We start from the raw sequence: 15,645 nt of genomic DNA on the forward strand, positions 1-15,645 counted from the left end.
GTTTCGTCACTGGAGACCGGAGGAAAAGGGGGGCGGCTGCCTGAAAGGCTGTCGACTCGCTCGGCTCGCTGACTGGTTGAAGGACCGAGGATCTGACTGGGTGGCTAAGGTTAATGTTCCACTCGGTCAGTTGACTGACTGAAAGGCCAGCGGCGTGGATGAAAGGGCGAGCGACTGGCAGGTTAAAGTTAACATATTCAAAGACCCCCAGGTTTACATCAGGAAAGCCTCGCTTAGAGCTCTGGCGTCGGCCGCTCTGCACATGTGTGCACGGTTCAAAACACACTGACACACAGGCCTTCACTTTCTTCTTTTCCTCAGCCAGCTTCTTCTCTCTGTGTTTATCGTGTGCTCCATCTGCCTGCAGTATCTGCCATGCCTGATGGAGGGTGTGTATATTATCCTGTGCGTGGCCCTCTGCGTACAATCAATCACACATACTATTGTGGTCAGTTGGGCTTGTATGCATGTGTGTGTAGGTACTGTAGTGATTTGGGCTGGGGGGGGGGCGCTGCCCGTGCTTCTGCATTAATCAGGCTTGACCACTGAATAGTTGCCCTGTGTCTAAGCATGCTCAAACACACACACGTCGGGTATTCATATCTTATGGGTATATCTAATTGACATAAAGCTTTCCCTATCCCCTCACCCTACCCCTAACCATGATATATGAATGCCTAACCCTTACCCTATACCTAACCATAACCCTATTGTAACCCTGTCACTAAAGCCACATTTTGAGTCTCAGAAATGCCTTCAGACTTGCAGGAACCAGGATTTTGGTCCTCACACGTATAGTAAACGTCCATTTCTTGGTCCCCACAAAGATATGATCACACACACGCACATTTTAGTCATTTAAAAAAAAAAAAAAACCTCATGTTCTATACCAAAAAAAAATTTTTTTTTTAATCGGCCTTTTACAGTTTGTTTTTTTTTGTCGTGTAATATTTTAAGGTGGATAAATTATGGAATGTCTCTAAATATCTGTAAACGTAATGAGTGTTGTTTGCCTGAAAACCCCTCTATATGGTTTAACCTTAAAACTGACGTATAAACTGACAACTTACTATAAATTTGCTGCTTAACCTGTTATTAATTAAGGCTTTTGTGTTTTCATCATATTATACTTAAGTCTTTGATTGGTCTCTGGAGTGCGGAGTTACAGTGTCATATCCTTACGGATCAAGGGGATTTTTAGAAAGTCTGTTGTGTTATACACAGCGCGATGAATCCTCCAATTTTATGTCTCGTAGTGTTTCTCTCTATTGTTTTCCTCACAGTGAATAAATTTTCCAGCCCTTCTTGCACCGCTGCAGACAAACTTTCAAAGAGTAACTTTGATGCTGTGAAATGACACAAGCTAAATGATTTCAAATGTGCTCAGTTTTACGACTTCTGCCCCACTCAAGTGCTGTCAGTAACACCAGCAAAAAATAGATAAGTGGAAAACAGTATGAAGTTGCATATTTTGGCTCCGTTTGAAAATGTTATTTAAACAATACAAGGCCTCATGTGTGTTTGTGTGTGTTGGCAGGTGGACAGCGACACCATTTGGAATGAAGTCCATTCATCCAGCGCAGCGCGTCTGGCTGTTGGCTCTGTGGTGGAGCTCGTCTTCAAAGTAGCATCGGGAGAACTGAAGGTTGGTTTGGATGCTCCGTGGAGTTCGATTAGTCATGGCTGTTTGCAGGGCTGCAGTGTATTTTTAGGCATTGGAGCACTTGTGGCCTTTAGGAGCGGGTAAATGTGCGTTAACCTTTAAATGCTATGTAACTCAAATGGACTCTGCAGTATAATTGGTCCCCTCCAACTTCGAGGGGTTTGATTTTAATATCCTTGTTAAGGTCTTACTGCTCTAGTCGATTTTCCACCTGAGTTCCAGTCACATAGGCTTACAGACAGAACAAGGCCCAGCGCAAAGAGAGCACTATATCAGGTCACCTCTAGTAATGTGCTATCCGGCCGTACTTCCAGACACCTTAAAGGAAAAAAAAAAAAACAAGGAAAAAGTTCCAGAACCAACTTTCGCACCTCCCAGACAGACATCCCCACCCCATCCCGCCTCTCCCCATCCCAGCCAGACTCGTGCGTCTGTGGCGGTGGCGGCTTGCTGTTTGAACCCAGCAGGGAGACCCGGTGCACACGCACCGCAAGCGCCAGCAGTCCCCATTAACAGGCCCCCTTTAGAAGTGTTGCACCAAAGCCACCTGCAGACCAGGTTAGCGTTAGCTTTGCACCAGTATAGCACACTATCTCGTGACGTTCTTCAGCAAGAAACAGTAGCACACCATGCTGATACCCAGCTGAGTTTTGGGTGGGGTTGCTAGCATCCTGCCATCATGTTGAGTGGGCATGAGTGATTGTGCATCACTTTGCACAATTAACAACAACACAGTTTAGTTTGAGTGATTTCCTGCTTAAAGTTTGCTGGTATTGACTTACCCTCAAATTAATGCTTGTATACACATGCACACACACACCTACACACACGCACGCATGCTTACACACATGCAGACGGTTCTCCGAGGATCCTTCATGGCCAAATGACCACATTCCACCTGCACCAACAACTCTATGAACTCCACAGAAAGCCATAAATCTACTGAAGGCACACATTCACACTCCCTCTCTCTCTCTCACACACACACACACACACACACACACTTCTGTCTCTGTGGCTTCTACTTTCTGTTTCCCCCCACGTCTGTTTTAATTTAATTACTTTTTTCTTTGTATAGAGAAACTTCACTCGCTCACATACATATGGTACCGTACAGAGTTCTTTAACCGTGTGTGGGGAAACCAGTAGAGGCAGTTGTCGCTACAGTAATCTTCCGGCTGGCTGCTAATCCGCTGCAGCTGACTCAACATCATTAGTCCAGTTTGCAATCGCTCTACATAAGCTCAAACATCTATCTAATGTCCCCACATTGCGCTGGGACCCTCCAAAAACAATTGCTCGGAGTCCTGCCTTGACAAAGCTCGCCTTAACAGACTCATTGTTCCCGTGAGGACACGCATGCACTTTCAGTGGGAGAAGCTAACATCTGTATTCTTTAGAATACAGAAATAGATTTTAATACTTCTGAATGTATTTGTGTTCTTTCTGTTCATCGACACATTACTCGTCCTTACGGGGTAAATAGCGATGCTGGGAAAATAATGTGTTCGTTGTTATAGTCCAGTTGTGTTAGCATGCTTTTTAGGTTAATTTGTGATGAGTTGTAAGTATGAATGTGAGAGTGTGTGGTTATGCGTCACTCTGTGTTTGCCCTGTGATGGATTGGACACCTGTCCATGGGACCACACGAGGGGCTAATTCAGCCTGTGTAGGCCCACTATCCCAAGCCCCCACGTTAAATAAGCAATTAAGAAACTGTCCAAGCGCAGTCTTTATGGATTTCCATGTGTGGGTTTTTGCATGCAGCAGTGGATTTGTGAAACTATTTTTTACTAGTCTTTTAAATGAAGTGAGCAGGCGTGTCATCTGTGATCTGTTTTTGCCGACAGAATGGCTTCGCTATCGTTCGACCCCCTGGACACCACGCTGAGGAGAGCACACCTATGTAAGTAATCTCATCTTACAAAGCTGTTTTCCTCTTACTTTAGTGTTTCTGTACTTTTTATACAGCACTTACTGCATGATGCAAATAATATTGCTTAAGCATGAGTATAAAATTTAAAATGTCATCATTTTGTTGCTGTCTTCTTCTCTTTTTTTTTTTTTTTTTTTTTTGTTCAATCCTCAGGGGTTTCTGTTATTTTAACTCAGTCGCCATAGCAGCCAAGCTCCTGCAGCAGAGGCTCAATGTCAGTAAAATCCTCATCGTAGACTGGGTGAGTTTCTCAGTGGGATGTTTGTTACATGACAGCATACCTGTATGCACAGGTACAATATTAGACACGATGTGGCTCAAGGTTCTTGCACGGTAGACGTCTGCTCTCACTTGAAGGACAAAGAGTTGAGAGAGAAACTGACAACGTTGGCTAGCTACTCTTTGTTTCTCTTTATGCTCGTGTTGCATCCCAGAATAATCCCTTCTGCATAACTACTTTAAAATAATTTTTTATACCATAAAGTGTGAAAGAAAGAGACTGTCAGCTGACAAAGGCACAAACGTCTCACTAACTTCTATTAACAAAGAAAAGAAAATAGCTGCTAGATTTATGAGGCAGTAAAAATATAAAAATCCTCATTATGTTATCTGTTCCACTTGTTTTTAAATTGCGACGGGCTATGAACATAGCAGCCGCAAACTGAGCTCTTGTCTGGCTATTTGGGTCAGATATTATCCCTTTTTTCTTCACAGAGAAAAAAATAAAATTTATACGAAGGTATGACGGAGCCTTTGTCGTGTCCAGGAGCGGTGCTGTTCAGTGGCATCCCTGGCTGGTCACGGCCATTCCCCAAAGCCTTTGAAGGGCCTTTTAATTTCCTCTCTGTCTGTCACAGGGGGATGCTGAGTGCAGGCTCATTGTCATGGCACTCGCCTCCAGCCGCCGGGACATTTTTAGAAATTGTGTACTGTAGCATTCATAGACATAGACAATGAGGTCATTTATAACTGACGCTTTTGGCAAAAGTGAGCAGCTGTTGAAGTCGAGTGTTTTATTGAATCGCGCTGAATCCTTTTGTGACATCGCAACAGGCTGGAAGGAGATGATATAGTCTGGCAGTATAGGACTCTCTCTCTGCATCAGTCAGCTGGTCCAAGTGGAGGTGCAGAGATTGATGGTCCCGTTTCTGTGAATCTCATTAATTTCCTCAAACCTATTCATCATAATCCGTCTTAATGACGAGGCAGTCTCTATGTGCCCCTGGTATTTGGTTTTTCTTTGACCGAAGAGATTTAAAGGATAATTACACTGAAAATATTATTATATGCTTATTTTTTAATAAAAAAATGCCCATTATAATCTTTCCAGGATGTCCACCATGGCAATGGAACCCAGCAGGCCTTCTACGCTGACCCCAGTGTCCTTTACCTGTCCCTGCATCGTTACGATGATGGGAATTTCTTCCCGGGAAGTGGCGCACCCGATGAGGTAAAGACGACAAATGCTTTTAATAAACCTTTCAGACCCAGCCTTCGGTCAGCCCACACGTAACAAACCCAGTCACGTGTGTTTGCGCTTCCTAGGTGGGCAGTGGAGCAGGTGAAGGTTTTAACGTGAACATGGCCTTTACTGGGGGACTGGACCCTCCTATGGGGGATGCAGAGTATCTAGCTGCATTCAGGTAAGACAGTGATGTCACTCACTGCAGTCTAACTCTTCCTGTCATAGCCTTGGAGTATGAAGTACAGTGTGTAACAAATTACCTGTTGGTAGCTGTTAAGAACTTATGGTGCTCACCCTTATCCCATCTGATTCCCGTTAGGCGCGCTCCTATAACTATACATAAGCTTCCACAGATACAGGCATGCACTCGGTGCAGACATGTACCTGTCTCTCATACATTTTTAGTTCACACAGCTGGAAAGGAGAAGGCCTGGATTGGTTCCAGCGCTCTTTGAAGATGAGTCCATGTTTGCAACTGTCTGTCCATCTGGCCCGAGCCCGACACATCAAACCAACAGGCCACTGGCTCATCGCGGCTTTAGGCACGCAATCCCCCGGAAGTACACCTTAGCTTCTTAATGCACCCCAGAACCCAGGGTGCTCTCGCTCCCCATCTCTCTCCTTTGTATTCTTCTCTCTCCTCCTCATCCTCCTCTTTCTACCCTGCTCTTTGCATCTGCGTTGATGACAGCCACGTAATGTATGTCATACTGCAGCTATTACTTATAATCTATGACTGAAGTCAGTAGCTGCTGCCTCATTCTCATTCCCTCTACCATCATAGACGTGCTACTCTCAGGAATTTATAAATAAATAAAACCACAAAAAGAGACTAGTAACCGTGCTCTGTATTAAATCACCTTTTAAATGTTAATGACTGTGTTGACAGTTGAGATGAGTATAACTGAGAGCTCTCCAATACTAACAGCACAAGAGACCATTAGGAAGACCTTAAATTACTAAGTTATTACTTTTATAACTCTGTATTTATATGTTTATTTGCGTTAGGAGGGGAAAGAATTAACCCTGCACACTCATTTCAAGTTTTAGAAATTCTTGAATAGTTCCAAAAATATAATCATGAAAACACAGTTAACTGAACCAAAGGGAACTTTCGCTCAAACTCTGGCTTCCTGTGATTAAGAATTTGCCTCAGAAAATAGAGTTCACGCTTTTTTTTTTCTCATTTACAATTATTTAATATTTAATTTTACACTCTTAACGCACACTGGACTAAAAGTGTTGCTGTCATCTGGATCAACTTTTCTTATGCCCTTGTTTTGTGTGCGTTTGTCCTGGAGTGATGAACACAGATACGTGCATTTGCATATCAGCCTGTGCATGCTGAGGTTGTTAATGCGATTGCGATTCAGCCTTCTTTGCGTGAGGCAGAATAGGAGCTTGGTGTTCATGAACCTCAGGTCGTGTCACCATTAATTCCCAGAGGCTCCAGAGGTATTGGACAATTTATATGCCCCACGGGGGCACCAGCAAACCTGTGCGCAGGTCATAGATCTGTCACAAATGCACGCACACACACACACGCATGCATGCACTCATTGTCAAACAAATGCATCATGCCCTGATTCAAATTTGCATGATTGTGTGCAAAATGTGCACAGTGCAACAGATGTGCAAATGCACACCTTTCATATCTGTTTGCTCACACATCTACAACCCAAAATAAACACCTGGTGAACACAGTTGCTCTTTCACTCTTATTACTTGTGTGTTTTGGTCTTTTCCTTCCTCTCTCTGTCTTGAGGAGGGGATGCGTGCCTTGCAGCCAGTACCTTCCCATTCCTCCTCTGGCCTGTGCCACGTTGCATTTGCAGGGGATCAAGTCTGAGCCTCCAGAAAGCACAGAGAAAAAAGATAAGAAAATTGGCCCTAATGAAAACCAGAAGCACCGTCTCTTTCCCCGTCTCTCTCTCTCTCTTCCTCTCTCACTCCCATCCCACCCACCCCCCTCTTTTTGCCATGAACTTGGAAAGACGAGAGAGGAGGAGAATTAAATTTAATTCAAACCAGCTCTCCGCAGAGCCAGATGACAGGGCTTTGAAGTGTAAGTGTGCGTGTGTGAGTTTTTCGCTCTCTTATTCTCCCTCTTCTCCTGCTCTCCTGTTCATTTTTTATGAACGAAGGGGGGAAGCCTGCAGTTTAACCTTTTGTTTGCTGGTTTGACAAGTGCTGCTCCCTCTGAAGGATCTTTCTTTCCTTTTTTTCCCCCATGAGAATGAATTTCTCTGAGCTTTAAAGCTTACAAATATCTAATTTGGTGGCATTTTCATCTAGACCAGAGCCAGTCATCCTATACAAAATGATAGGATAGTAATACTTTTTTTTTATATATATATTCTGTACATGACAGTACTGCTTTTCATGTTACAAAGCTGAAGTACATGGGATCACAGGGCATAATCAAGATCTGGCAATGTATAAATTCAGGACTAGATTAATTACATACAGATGTGTAGTCCCGAGAGAGGAAGTTTTTCTTGGCTCAAATAAATGACAGCTATGCCGAGACCTATTGCCGCGTTAACTTTTTCGAGTGTGCACATTTGATATCATGTTGGGTGACATGTGCCAAATACTAAAAGTGCTCACTGGAATCAGACAAGGAGAAATTACTTGGAGCAGAGTAAATGAAAAAGAGTGTGCATTATAAGGTTGAGCATGGTCAAGTCTTTTAAAGCGGTGCCAATCGAAGATATGTGTTCGCCTCCACAGATTTTACGCATGGAGATCTGTTCATACAGCTGAGGGAATGCTCCTCACTCTGTGGACAGGAGCTCCTTCTCTCTGAAAAGACTGAGAAAATACCCCCAGTGATGTCACCAGGCTTATTCTGGCTTGCAGAAACAGGAAGTGTAGGATTCGTTGTTTTCCCGAGCTCCGCTGCATCTATTTTGAGTATTCTTATTAAAGCCATCTCATAGCTGAAGTGCAACAGCCATTCAGCATTCCTTTGTGCTCTCTGTGCATGCAGACTCAGCTGCACCTGTTGCTAGGTAAGCCAAACAATGCTAAACAAAAGTTTAGACCACATAGCTGTCAAGTAATTGCATTTGTAGTTAAATGTAACTGGGAGACAGCCAGCAGTGGTTTAGATTTCAGCCTCTTTGGTCAGGATGTCCCATCGCTTACGGCTCAGTCGTAAACTCTCCCCTCCCTTAATTAACAAAAAGTCTTTTTCATCTCAGCGTGCATAGCCTCTGATTCACGCACAATTACCCCTTCTCAAAACCACTTACTTCCCTCTCTGCCAGCCTGGTAATTGATCACTGCGGCTTTTTATTTGTTTAAATGTCAGGATATTATTCCAGTGGGGTGGGGTGTGGAACTGTCGACACCAGCAGTTTTCAGCATTGTGACCAGAACTAGTTGCTGTTTGTATTCAAGGTTGGAGGGGAGAGGGTGGAGGAGCCCTTGGTGGTTGAGGCATATCCTCGGCAGTCAAGGTTTCCCACCAAGTCGTGTGTCAGGCCACATAAGCGTCTGTGGCAGGCTTCTTTTAGTGTGGGGTCTTTATGGCCCCCAAATGTTAATGGGCCAAGGCTGTATGCTTAAATAAATGTAGCAGTTAGTCAGAGGGTTTAGCAGAAGTCCTTTTTAATTTAACATAAATCCAAACATAATTATCTGTGTTGCTCGTGTACACGTTTGTGTTGTTTACGGCTGTCTGACTTGAAGTATATGAAAGGCTGGAAAACAGCAAAAAAAAAAGATGCAGTATGTCACGTCTTTCGCCTCATTCATCCACTCTTCATTTATGTCTTTACTCAATTAAGTTCACTTTGTTTTTCATCCTATTCGGCCTGACGTTTTCATCTGAAACGCTGCCAGCTGCACGATAGCGCACAGTGACGCTCACACTCTGCGTATACTTACTGTCTGGGACTCCCAAAAACCTCCCAGTGCTACCTCCCACCTCTCCCTCAGACAGCTGTGTGTATGTAGGAGTGTTGTGTTGTGGTGGGGGGTGGGGTGTGCACAGCTAAGGGTTATAATTTGGTGGTGAGCAAGAGATGGAAAAACCTGCGGCCTACGGAGCTCAGGGCACGCTGTTCACCCACAGCTGGCAAACCAACACCGTGTTTCTGAGGTCAGCAAAGTACAGGGGACCTACAACGAAACCCTGTGGTACTCCATCAGTCACAGACCTCACTAAAATGCTACTTGCCCAAATATCCCAGGCCCCAGAAAAATTGTTGTGCCATGCCAGAGGTTCCACAGCGAATGACAGAGACACTTGTTTTGCCATCTGGGAAGTCCTATTTATGAACTCAGTTAGACATTGTAAATTATGCTAAACCAGAATGCTATGTCACATGATACGTCTGTGCCCCTCCTGTTATTACTAGTTCGAGGATTGATTATTACAGGTTCATAACTTATGGAAACCCCATAAACATCTAAAGTTTTCACTTCTTAAAAGTTGTGTTATTGTTATTTTGTGATAGGACGACAAAAAAAGTTAAATATAAACAGCTCTAATCTTATTTTATCTAATCTGCTTGGTCAAAAACCCTTTCTTCAAAACAAGGTCATCCTATAAACCGACTGGATTTTCCAGCCACAGCTTGCAGTGAATCATTCCGCACTATTCCACTGTTGATTTGATTTCTGTGTATGACACATTGCACACAAGCAGTCAGATGAAGGTTGTACACAAGCAGCCCTCATTCACCACACCCATCCAGTCTTAGTTATCCTCCGTACTTAACACGCATACAGATATGCAATTATATCTGTCCTTCCGTTTTTCCTTTTTACTTAAGGTTCATGCGGTTCATTGCACTAAATTTCCAAAACTTCCACTTCAAACATTTATGTGGCAGTTTTCCTTACCACACACATACTGTACAAACAAACTGATTAGTTGGATGTTTGCTTTGAAAACCATGAAATGGAGAAAAATGACCGTTTAGAAATTAAAAAAAATATAATACTGCAATTCATTGACAGTGCGAGTGAATTGTAGCATCCTCAGAGTGGAAGAAAGCAACATCACGAGGGCACTAAGAACACTGAAGCCATTTCTTAGTATATTGATTTTATAGCAGTCCTTGTTACTCTTCTTTTAGTCATCAGAGCTAACACAATACTGATGCAAAGCCATATAGCAGTCCATATATGCCTAAAGACGATGGCAGTTATTAACATAGTTTTCAGCAGCTCTACATACTATTATCATCACTTTGTCCTTCAGATCAGTCCATCGATCTCAAAGCAGAGGTCAAATCTGACATGATACTTTAAGTCTATATATGGTACTTTCTATAAGCTGCCAATTTATAATAATTTTTGTCAATTTTCAAACAATAAATCATCAAGTTAACCTTGAAGACCTTGGTAGATCTAACCCAAATTTTAATGGATTATAAACATGACTGCAAAGTTCAACCTTCCGAGCTATCGTGTTTAATAACCTTGGCTGAGGTAATCGTTATTTGGTATTTATAAGTCTGTCAGACCTGAGTTTGTTGATGTGAGCACTTTGGTTTTTGTGCTTCTTTAATGTCCACGTATGCTTTGTTGTGAGTTCCTTATCCTTTGACACAGTTTCATGTATTGGAAATATGGCAGTGGGAAAAACGAACTGTTTATATTCACATGGGACAGCTTCTAATAGTGTTATAATTTAATCTTGAAATCTCAGGCTTGGTGGTTTTGATTCTCCTTTTGGTGGTTTGAGCTGCATTTCTTTCTAATCTAAAGTATTTGCTGTATTTAATGCATTTGTTTTTTAAAAATACATGTTTCATACAGTAAGAGCAGCCCGGTCACCCTGTCATTTAGATCAAATATTAACCATATGTGGCAGTTTAAGAATATCCGGTTGCAAGAATGCCAGTGAAATGTAGTGTGACACTTTTTATAGCCTTGCTTGAAAAATACAATATAATAGTGAGAATTTTCCACAAGGCTGTGTGACAAAATCTAACCTCACTTATCGCCAAGATTTTGTGATGTTTTTGAGAAACACTAGACTTTAAAATTACTTCTGGTTTCTGGCCTTCGTGTGTGGGGCAGCAAGCCAAATAAGAAGCATGCATGCAGATGCTGATGTGTAAGGTCGAAATATAGACATCAGAAGCTGAAAACCTTTGACTGACTGAGATTTAACTAAAGTGTTTTTACGGATACATTACGTTGCCTATTGTTTCTCCAGGACGGTGGTCATGCCTATTGCCAATGAGTTTGCGCCTGATATGGTTCTGGTATCTTCTGGCTTTGATGCAGTAGATGGACATGCCCCACCGCTGGGAGGATACAAACTGACAGCCAAATGTAAGTGCTGATTCAAACTGTCCATTTCATTTCTTCTAAATCTGTTTTTTCTTTTTCCTATGAGCTGAATCATATATGCACATCTTAAGGCGTGCACCACGTCACTCGTGCCGTATGCTGTGTGATGCTACACTGCTTTCAATGCTAGGAAAGACTCAAAAACAAACTCGCCCCTTTTGTGTGCAGTGTGCATATCTAACTTACATATTCAGATAGAGACCCTGGCGTGACAGCAAAGAGCTTTTCTAAAACCATCCAGCAGATCTCAAATAAGAGCTAGGGGTCTTTGTTGTCAAAGAGGGGGGGTTATGGGTGGGTTAAAGAGGATTGCAGTAAGAGGGGATATGGTCGAATTTAGGGGGACTAAAGTATGGCTGAATACATATATAAGAACGCCCCTCATCCTGAGAGGAAAAACATCAAAGGCTGTGACCAAGACTAAACGCAAAGCCACATTTATTAAAATTAAACCTGGCTTATATTAGGGCTTGTTTTTTGCCCCCCAGTAAATCCACAGTGCACTCGCTTTCTCTTTTCCTCTGTGATGCATTCACCCCTTCCTTCATCCACGCTCCAGCCGCTTTTTTTTTTCTTTGATCAATATCCAGAAAGGAAGTTAGAGGCTGAATACCATTTCATTCTTCGTCTTTCTTTCTTTTCCTGCTCTTTCTCTCTCCCTCCCTTTGCCATTTCTGCTGTGATTTCCTGTCTGTCCAGGCTTTGGCTACCTGACCAGGCAGCTGATGGGTCTGGCAGGCGGTCGGCTGGTGCTTGCCTTGGAGGGGGGTCACGACCTCACAGCCATATGTGATGCCTCTGAAGCCTGCATCTCTGCTCTGCTTGGCAATGAGGTAAGATGTGCAGAGAGAGAAGGAGAGAGTACTTTAAATATTTGTCAAGTATTGTCAAACTGTTCTTGATCAGCACATTAAAGATGACCGTTTGCCTGTGTCAGCTGATATGTGATGATATGTGAGCACTCATATAATTCTTGCACTGGAGTTTGAGCTCCAGTGCAAGTAGGCGGTTCAGTAACACTGCAGACTTTTTGTGTACACTTTAAATGAATGACGCTAAAACAAAAAGTGTTACAAATGAATCACTGAGCGATGATTTCGGTTCTTGATTTGCTGTTACAATGTTTTAGGATTGAATATTTAAGTGTTTGTCATGTATTTTCTTACATCGCACATAACGGCAGTGTTTTGGTTCATAGTCCCTGCTGAAGGATGAACCTGTTTTCAAAAGTATTTTATTACTACACCACAAGTTTGTACAATTCTGCAACAACAGCAGGCTGATTTTTATTTTTAACTCATCCAAGCCCAAGCTCTTCACATTTTCTTCATCTACCCCACCACTCAGACAGGAAGTGAGCACCAAACACACACACATACGTCAGAGGGAGGATTTCCAGGCAGAAGGTTAATTGTAGAGTGTGTAGGTTGTGGAGTGGAGCAGCTCTGTGATTCATGGCTACCCACAGATTTCTTCTAGCTGGTGTCTGATTCATTGCAAAGGAACCAGCGAACTGCGGTTTCAAGTGGAGATTCTTGAGAGACACTTTACATTGAGGATTAATATCCAGACTGACATATATTAACATTTATTTTAAAAATGGAACAATCTAAACTGGAGTCTTTGCCACACGCACAGGCTCAGATCGTTGTCATTGGAGTTGTTTCTGTTCCTGCTAAAACCGTCATCTTCTGCAGTATCAGCAGTATAGAGCACCTTGAAATACAAATACATCATACCATGTGATGTAACAGTGTATTGATGCAGTGTTATTAACATTTTCCTCGGGACACTTTAATGCAAAATACTAAAAAGCAATAATAATTAAAAATTTACTTTTATTTTATAAACTCTAAACAAAGCCTGCATGAAAAACAAAATAAAAATGGCGTTTCTAAAAAGAATCGTAAAGTGCATCGTGAGCACGCTGGCGATGTTTTAACCGCTGACTAAACAGATCAAAGAAAGCTTCCAGCTCATGGGAAATGGCTAAACTTGGAGGCTAAATGTAATAACCTGCCTCTCTGTACCTGCATTTTGCCCACCAATGACTTGAAGCTGCAGTACATAGCACTGCCATTACATCTGTTAAAGCTTCAGGAATTCAAGGACACTTCAGAAGGGCGGATGCTTTTTGCTGTCACGAAGGTTTGTGCTCATGACTTCCAGCTTGAAGGACACTTTCGTTACTCACAGTACCGCCCTGAAGCAAAAATAATATTTTAGGCCAGGGGCTTTGCTTCTAAGGTTTCAGCCGCCTGTAGAGCACCAGTCTCAGCAGGGGTTTGGAGGAGGTACCTGGACGAGTGCCATGGGGAGCTGAAAATTCGAAAATAGGCAGGAGGCAGGGAGCGTCAATTGCCTCGGCTCTGCAGGGCATCCCTCTCACCCGGGGCCCTGTCATTGATACACATCTGAAAGTGGTTACCCTCACACCTCTGCAAGCAGGGTCAGCCTTGGTCTTGGAATCCGATAATAAAAGGAAATGGAGCAATCATTTGAAGTCGGGAGGGAGGAAGCTATTGTTATTAAGACGTGTGTAAGTATTGTTGTACCTGTGCAGGTCTTCGGAGTCTTTTTCAATAAACCTGGCCACTATACACAAGTCCCAACAACTTGGCTTCATCTTTAATTTAAAAAACAAAATCTTGAATAATGATTTTAAATATATTTATACATATATATATAGATATAGATATATGGCAGGAGCCTGACAGGACATGTTGTACAGAAGGCCTTACTGGCATGTGTTGAATGGGCAGACTGGTTTGAGTAAAGTTGTGAAGAACACAATGATGTTTTTCCCTTTCAAAGATAGAACTAGAGTTTGCATGACCTGCTCCGGCTGGCTCTTTGGCAGCAAGTGATGTCAGCTGTTTGAACAAAGGCAGATCACACGGTTGTTTGGTGCTTTGATAGCTGATAGCAAAGAAGAAAAAGTAGACTAAAATGTCCCTGATCGGATCAAAACAGCAGGAAGCAAGTGTTTCTAACGTAATCTCAGCAAACGTTTCTGTAATGGACAAGGAATGTTGATGGAAAACGTCAGTGGGGGATGGAGCTGGAGGGAAAGGATGGTGGCCTGTTTTCTTGTTTTGTTTTTCTGTCCTGGTAATGGCAAAAACAAAGTTTAGGAACAGTGAAGCCTTGCCAACCTTTGGGTCCAAGGCCAGCTGGGCATCAAATGAATAACAGTCAGAATAAATCCTTTTTTTTTGAATGACTGAGTACTTTCGTTCTCTTTCTTTGAGACTGTTTCAGTTTGTGCATGTGTGCGTGTTGGAGGGATGGACTGAGGCATACGATCACTGCTGGTCAGCTGTGCATTTGTTTATGTTGCTTCCAGCTGCCTGGGGGGGGGCGAGGGGTTTGTCTGCAGGTATCATGAACCCAATGCACGACTATAACTGAAACACTGTTCATGCTGTTGGTGCTCTTTAGTTGACCATCATGGACTGGGAGGTAATGCGCAGGTACTGCAAAAGACTGTATGTTATACATCATCTTCTCTTCCCCTGTGTCTCGTACTTTCTGTGTTTTACTCGAACTTGTGTGAGAGTTCTAGCCGTACTTTCTTTGGCAGGTTAAGACAAGCTTTGCTATAATGAGTATTGGGTTTCTTTTGAAAGCAGCTCAAATTAGCTGGTGGGAAGAGTTAGGGAAGAAAATTGCTGAATGGACTTTACAGGCTCTTTTATTCAGTCTCACTGCTGTAATGCATAATGCTGGAGTTTCTCTAGTTAAATAGCTCATGAATGATGCATTGGCAGCTCCACTAGTCAACTCTGAACTCTGGACTAATTGATGATTGCTCACAAACAGATGTTGGCCCAGCTCGAACCACGGTTGTTAGCAATTATTTGATAAACAACTGGCTAATATGCTAATTGTTACCAGCTGTCAATGAGGTTATTTTGTGCGTTTACACTCCAGTTACAGTAAGACACTCGACTTCACCTGTCCCCCTCTTTGGATCTGACTGTTCCCCCACTAGAGCAAGGCTAACCCACACCTTTATTCCAAAAAAGGTGGCCTGCTTTGCACAGTGCACATCATTTCCTTGTTTACTTAGCATAACATAATCAACTGGTTTTAGCGACCGCCGACACATGCACACATACACAACAGTAAACAATGGATGCCTTGTGCACTTTTTCTTTGTTGAACAAGTGGAATTCCTCCTCTTTCCACTGTTTTGGTTTCAGCCTCTCTTAGGAATGTTTTTACCGGGCCACGTTCCTTTCGCTCAGCTCATGGCTTTCCATG

The 15,645-nt window shown here is 42.8% G+C and overlaps 1 protein-coding gene across 3 annotated transcripts in view; it reads left to right on the forward strand.

The window, feature by feature from the left end:
* hdac4 (histone deacetylase 4) overlaps nt 1–15,645 on the forward strand; it is a 126,479-nt gene that overhangs the window by 102,644 nt on the left and 8,190 nt on the right. For all 3 annotated transcript variants that reach the window (XM_086265811.1, XM_086265812.1, XM_086265813.1), the window contains 7 exons: nt 1,538–1,645; nt 3,514–3,569; nt 3,753–3,840; nt 4,930–5,049; nt 5,145–5,242; nt 11,243–11,361; nt 12,079–12,212. In XM_086265811.1, coding sequence (XP_086121937.1) covers nt 1,538–1,645; nt 3,514–3,569; nt 3,753–3,840; nt 4,930–5,049; nt 5,145–5,242; nt 11,243–11,361; nt 12,079–12,212 — 723 coding nt within the window. The remainder of the gene's footprint in view (nt 1–1,537; nt 1,646–3,513; nt 3,570–3,752; nt 3,841–4,929; nt 5,050–5,144; nt 5,243–11,242; nt 11,362–12,078; nt 12,213–15,645) is intronic.

Source organism: Aulonocara sp. 'chitande type north' Nkhata Bay, linkage group LG16 (genome assembly GCF_057382095.1).
Source record: "Aulonocara sp. 'chitande type north' Nkhata Bay isolate Kocher_YH1m ecotype deep benthic linkage group LG16, A_spYH_male_GT1.1, whole genome shotgun sequence".
NCBI lineage: Eukaryota > Metazoa > Chordata > Actinopteri > Cichliformes > Cichlidae > Aulonocara > Aulonocara sp. 'chitande type north' Nkhata Bay.